The following is a 6,878-nucleotide window of genomic DNA, read 5'->3' as shown; positions in this document are numbered from 1 at the left end:
CTTATTTCTGAAATAGGCAGAGGAGCCAGGCTTTGCTCTTAGCTAAACCTGTTGAAGTTGTGTGGCCAGTTAGTTAGAAATAAAATCCTGATGACGTTTAGTATGGTAGATTCTATACCCACCCTCATGACCACCATCTGCCAAAAGGCATAAAATTGCATGTTTTATAGAAGTCACCAGAGTTCCTAGAATTTTTATTATAAATTACAGACATCAGAGAAATCATTCTCAGACACCACCTCCTCTGCTTATGAAATAATTATTTTTTTCAAGGCTCCAAAGGGAGCTGAGAAACTAATGCTTGTACCTCTGCATACATCTACAAAGGTCTCCCTCTTGGTGGCTGCTGACAGTCCTGACTCCAGCTTGCAGATTACAGACCAGAGTATGAATATGTTTATAGAGTCTATATGGGTTTTGCTTTAAGCAACACGATTAATATGCCAGAACTCTGAGTTCCCAAACTTATTCAGTCATCAATTTGCTGCACATACTTTAATGCTCCAGTATTTTGATATACAAAATGGAAATAGCAGTACAGACACATCACTGAGTGAAATAAGATAACCAACAGGACCTTTATATAAAGCTTGCTGAGAGAAAATGAGCTTATGTAAATGTCTATCAATTAAACAGGAATGGCTGCACAATTAGGTCAGTCAAAACAATAAGACTGAGCAATCTGGGGCCAGAGAGATAGCACAGAGGTAGGGCATTCGCCTTGCATGCAGGAGGATTGTGGTTCAAATCCGGCATCCCATATGCTCCTCTAAGCCAGCCAGGAGCGATTTCTGAGCATAGAGCCAGGAATAACTCCTGAGAACTGCTGGGTGTGACCCAAAAATCAAAAATTAAAAAAAAAAAAAAAAAGACTAGCAATCTTACTCCCACAACCAGCATCAAAAAGAAAAATGAACATTTAATCCCAATGGCAGTAGTTAGGTGCATTTTTTGGGTAAAAATTATTAAATTGTCATATTATGTGACGTAATACTGAGTAGCAGATTTCATACAACCCCAAGAAATTTCTTTGAAAGAACATAAACTGATCCAGCCACAAGCCCCTTTGTTGTTGGGACAGCTCTTGCTCACCATGGATTTGCACCAACAACCCCAATTTTCATTTTCAATTTCTACCACATAGGGAACTTTTTCTACAGAATATCAAGACTATAATCCTCCAGTAACTATAATCGTACAGTAATGGAGACAGAATGGTACAGACACAAAACCAGACAACTGAACGAACAATTAATCCAGAATTAAACCCTTGCATGTGGAGTGACTAAATAAGGAAAGTGATAAAAATATGAAAAAGACAATTATTTTAATTAATAGTGCTATGCCAATTGGTATTTATACTAAAAATAAATAAAATTAAACTCCTCACAGTATAAAAACTTCTCTCAAGGGCTCACAGATGTAATCTTAAAGGTAAGATCTAGAATCTAAACAGCGAAGCTGCCAATGGTACAATAAACAGGCACATGTGGCAATGTAAATGTAATGAAATGAAATACAACTTAAAACTCAGTTCTTCAGTCACACTAGGTATACCTAGCTTGAAGTGCATGCAGCATTACTGAGTATATATAGTTGTGTGTGTATGTGTTTGTATGTTGTGTGATGCATTGCAAAATGTTCTACTGGACTAAACAGTACTTAGCTGTTTTTATGACCTTGGGTCAAAAATGATCTCAAATAGGTTACAACAAAGTTCAATGAGGAAAACATTCATGTTATACTAAATTAAGTCTATGAACTGTGGGTTATCAAAAGCCAGATTTCCATGAGAAGCTATTTTCTATGTATATATCCATAACAAAGTTATACCTAAACAATATAAAAATTCCAACAAATCACTAAGGAAAAGAGTAGGCAATCCAGTACTGGAATGATAGCATATGGATTAAGGCTTGTCTTACATTCTTCTACTCCCACTGTTGGGATTCATTAATTTAAGATTTCACTATTTGGTTTTATCTTTTCTTTGAGCTAAGTCCCACGATAATTGAAGTTGGTTTTGATCAATGCAACACTATAGTTTCTTCTTGGCTTTGACTTTTATATAGGGGACAATTTCACCACCTAGAGTCACCTGCTTGCTAAAACCATTTTAAGCCAAAATTATTAAAACTGGCAAAAAAAAAAAAAAAAAAAAAAGGCACAAAGCTGTGGCTGAGGCAGCGGTGGTGGCGGGAGCAGCGCATGATTCCAAGAGCGAGCTGCGGCGGTTGGAATTCGGTGGGGAGGGACAAAGGCAGTTGGGACCAACGGGCAACACCCAATAAGGGGGTGCTTTGGCCTCTGCCCGTGGTCTGGGCCTTAAAAAACAACAACAACAAAAACTGGGCCTAATTCCTTTCAGTTGAGTTGGAGGCCAGTAGACCCAGGTCTTGAAAGGCCTGAAAGGCTGACAGAGGCAGTTGTGGGAGTCGAGTGGGGAAGGGGCACAGCCCCCCTGCGGTGATTTGGGCGGGTCAATTCAGAGACGTTTTAGTGGGTTCAGCAGATACTTGGAATCTTCTGTTAAGGGCTTTGAAGAGAAATCAGCCAACCATTCGGCCACACTTAGCGCCTTGGGCGCCTTGGGCCCCTTGGTCTCCGGTCTGTGCGGCCTGTTTAAGGAATGTTGGTGGTGAAGACATGGGCAAATGTGCGGCTTTATGACGTACTAGCGCCTTTTCTGGTTGCTAAGTTGACTGATTCGTATATATACTGAGCAAAATCTAGAACATTGGAATATAAAGATAACATCGTGATAAAATAATCTCCAGACCAAGACCATCTCCTGTTAAGACATTTCACAGTCAACTCCTTCCACGGATCTCATTTTTGTGTAGAAGCTCCTTAAGACTACAGATTTATGACCTAGTTCTATCCAAAATACTGTGTCAAAATCAATGAGGATATCTTTAGAAATTCGGTTATGTTTAATCTGCAGCTGAATGTATTTTGGACAGACTTAAGATAACATTAAACTGTAAGTATAGACTGCATATTTACTGGACAGAACCCTGGAACATCTAGGTCAAATTTTGTTTTCCATTTAGTGGGTAAAAGACTGAAGACCTCACAGTACTCATGAATTTCTCATATTACAGCAGTTTGAATCGTGCCCAGATAACCTTTGAGTATCTGCATACCAATTCAACTACTCACGATTTCTTATTTGGTGCTCTTGCTGAATTGGTTGATAATGCCAGAGATGCTGATGCCACTAGAATAGATATTTATGCAGAAAGGCGAGAGGACCTTCGAGGAGGATTTATGCTTTGCTTTTTGGATGATGGAGCAGGGATGGATCCAAATGATGCTGCCAGTGTGATCCAGTTTGGGAAGTCTGCCAAGCGAATACCTGAATCCACTCAGATTGGACAATATGGGAATGGGTTAAAGTCGGGCTCAATGCGCATTGGGAAGGATTTCATCCTCTTCACTAAGAAGGACGATACCATGACCTGCCTCTTTTTATCTCGTACTTTCCATGAGGAAGAAGGCATTGATGAAGTGATAGTTCCATTACCTACCTGGAATGCTCAGACCCGAGATCCTTTCACAGACAACTCGGAGAAGTTTGCCATTGAGACAGAACTCATATATAAGTATTCTCCTTTCCACAATGAGGAGGAAGTAATGACCCAATTTATGAAGATTCCAGGGGACAGTGGAACACTGGTGATCATCTTCAATCTCAAACTCATGGATAATGGAGAGCCAGAGCTGGACATAGTCTCAAATCCAAGAGATATCCAGATGGCAGAAACTTCCCCAGAGGGCATGAAGCCAGAACAGCACTCATTTCGTGCCTATGCTGCCATACTCTATATTGACCCACGAATGAGGATCTTTGTTCATGGACACAAAGTTCAAACCAAGAGACTCTCCTGCTGTCTTTACAAACCCATGATGTACAAGTACACATCAAGCCGGTTCAAAACCCGTGCAGAGCAGGAGGTGAAGAAAGCTGAGCATGTAGCACGAATTGCGGAAGAGAAGGCATGGGAGGCAGAGAGCAAAGCTCGAACTATAGAACTACGCTTTGGTGGAGACCTCATCTGGAACTCAAGGGTGATGTTACAACAGATTCAGGACAGGGCCATTACCCTGCGCAGAGAAGCTGATGTCAAGAAGCGAATCAAAGAGGCCAAACAGAAAGCACTTAAAGAACCTAAGGAACTGAATTTTATTTTTGGGGTCAATATTGAACACCGTGACCTGGATGGTATGTTTATCTATAACTGTAGCCGCCTGATCAAGATGTATGAGAAAGTGGGCCCACAGCTGGAAGGGGGCATGGCATATGGAGGAATTGTTGGAGTTGTTGATGTGCCCTATTTGGTCCTAGAACCTACACATAACAAACAGGACTTTGCTGATGCCAAGGAATACCGACACTTACTGCGGGCAATGGGAGAGCACTTGGTGCAGTACCGGAAGGATACTGCTATTGCCCAGCAAGGAATCATCAAGTTTTGGGATGAGTCTGATTACCTTTCTGCCAACTGGAGCCAAACCCCATCCCGTGACTTGCATTACAAATGTCGGAGATCTATGGAAATTCCAACCACAATTCAATGTGATTTGTGTCTGAAGTGGCGAACCCTCCCCTTTCAGCTGAGTAGTGTGGAAAAAGAGTATCTTGACACCTGGGTTTGCTCCATGAACCCTAATCCTGAGCAGGATCGATGTGAAGCTTCTGAACAGGAGCAGAAGATTCCCCTGGGAACATTTAGAAAGAACCTGAAGACACAGGAAGAGAAACAGAAGCAGCTGAGAAAGAAAATTCGCCAGGATCAGGAGAAGCTGAAGACTCTTCAGAAAACCACACCCATACGCTCCGGAGCTGACCTGAAGAAATTGCCTTTGGAAGTTACCACTAGACCTTCCACTAAGGAACCTCCACGTAGACCTCAACGTCCTCGGTCACCCCCTTTATCTGCTGTGATCAAGAATGCCCCAAGCAGACCCTCTTCACTCCACACTCCCAGGTCAGCCATCCAGACTCGAAAGATCACTGTTGTTAGCAGTACTCCAAAACTGCCTGCTCCCACATCACCCCAGGAAGAGGCCAGTACATCAAAGCTGCTCCAGCCTCCTGAGGCAGCTCGAAAGCCTGCTAACAACATTGCAGACAAGGTTCAAACCCAATCTACACCTGTGGTGCAGTCGCTGAGATCGTCTGTGCTGCCCAATTCCAAGAGTCCTTGGGAGGTCCCTGCACCCAGAACTGTCAAGGCTCCAGTGGTGAAGGAACCAAAACAACCCAATAAAATATCTGTGACTACTTCTGGGCAGAAGCGAATGTTTATAGACTCTAGTGAAGAGGAAGATGATGATGAGGCTGACAGAAGGAAGGAGAGGCCCAAGCGGGGCAAGTTTACTGTAAGACAGAAAAAGACGGATTCAAATGAGCTCTCAGATAGTGTTAGAGAAGAGGACCCAGCTGATCTCAAGAGTGCTCAGAAAGATAAAGGACTGCATGTGGAGGTATGTGTGAACAGGGAGTGGTACACTGGCCCTGTTAAAGCTGTGGAAGTGGGCAAGCATGCAGTACAGTGGAATGTGAAGTTTGACTATGTGCCCACTGATACAACACCAAGAGACCGCTGGGTAGAGAAAGGCAGTGAGGATGTTTGGCTGATGAAGCCCCCTTCTCTGGAAAATGGAAGACCTGATACACAGCAGAAGGGAGGGGAAGAGTTAGAGCCATTAGCACAAGAACCAACGCTAGCAGCAGAACCAACACCAGTACCAGCAACTGTTGCCCAGGAGAATGTAGCCATGGCAGAACAGCCCGCCATTTCTGAGTGTGTCCGCACTGAACGTGACAGCTCTGGCCCTAACATCAATCACGAGACCGTTGATCTGCTAGTTCAGATCATCCGGGATTGTTTACTGCGTTTCCTACCTCCAAGTTTCCCTGTCTCCGAAACAGAGCTGAGCACTATGAATGCGAATAAGCTGATAACATTCCCTCTGAAAGAGTACCTCCAGCAGCACGACATTGGACTCCAGAAACTGTACCATTCCTCCCAGAGCTGTGCTGAGTCGCTGGCCGACGCTGCCGAGGAGAACCTGCGTCTATCTGAGAGGAAGCTCAGGGAGACAGAGGAGAAGCTGCAGAAGCTGAAGAGAAATATCGTGGCGCTTTTGCAACAGGACATAGACATCGACGCAGATGACGAGCTGGATGCCTACATCGAGGAGCTGGTCACCAATGAGGACTAAGGGTTTTGGAGCCAGAGATCAGCTCTCTCAGGGCAGAGTGCCCCTGAGGCATCCAAAGGGGGTGTGTTTCATTCACTGGTTGGTAGACTTAACCTTAGTTTGCTTCCCAGAACATAGCTTCTTTTGGAGGGAAAGATACTCTGATTCTTTGAATCTTCCTAAGTTTATAAATAATTCATTTTTAAAAAGCAAACAGAACCTGGCAAAAATAATTATAGCATGGTTGTCCTAAAATAAAGTTTTATTTGGCCATTAAAAGGAAATGTAGATCATTTATAAATATTAGAATAAAAAGTTATATAATTAATAATAACCAGTAGGTTATATAATGATATTATTAGTATAATCATATCATTACTATTAATTATAATCATAATTATGATAATTATATTACATAATATAATTATATTTTAATATAATATATGGTTATAGTATATAACCAGTAGATTTATCATTAAATATGTACATAGAATAATTTGTTTATGTTTTATTTTGTATAAGTGAAAGCATATTTATTGAGTATTGTGTGATCAATGTTTGCAATGAATAGACAGGTGGGTAGGCTATGACACAGATACCAGAAGGCCAAAAAAAACAGAAACAAAAACAAAAAGAGGGAAGCCACAGGAAAGAATCAAGGTCAGAAA

General features: G+C 42.1%; 1 protein-coding gene across 1 annotated transcript; it reads left to right on the top strand.

Moving 5' to 3' along the window:
• The first annotated feature begins 3,084 nt into the window (after positions 1-3,084).
• LOC125997739 (ATPase MORC2-like) lies at positions 3,085-6,314 on the top strand. Its single transcript, XM_049766042.1, has one exon. The coding sequence runs from the start codon at positions 3,085-3,087 to the stop codon at positions 6,229-6,231; it is 3,147 nt and encodes a 1,048-aa protein (XP_049621999.1). The 3' UTR covers positions 6,232-6,314.
• The last annotated feature ends 564 nt before the right edge of the window (positions 6,315-6,878 follow it).

Source organism: Suncus etruscus, chromosome 2 (assembly GCF_024139225.1).
Source record: "Suncus etruscus isolate mSunEtr1 chromosome 2, mSunEtr1.pri.cur, whole genome shotgun sequence".
NCBI classification, from domain to species: domain Eukaryota; kingdom Metazoa; phylum Chordata; class Mammalia; order Eulipotyphla; family Soricidae; genus Suncus; species Suncus etruscus.
The sequence above is the reverse complement of the archived record's forward strand: the minus strand, read 5'-3'. Positions and strand labels throughout refer to the sequence as shown.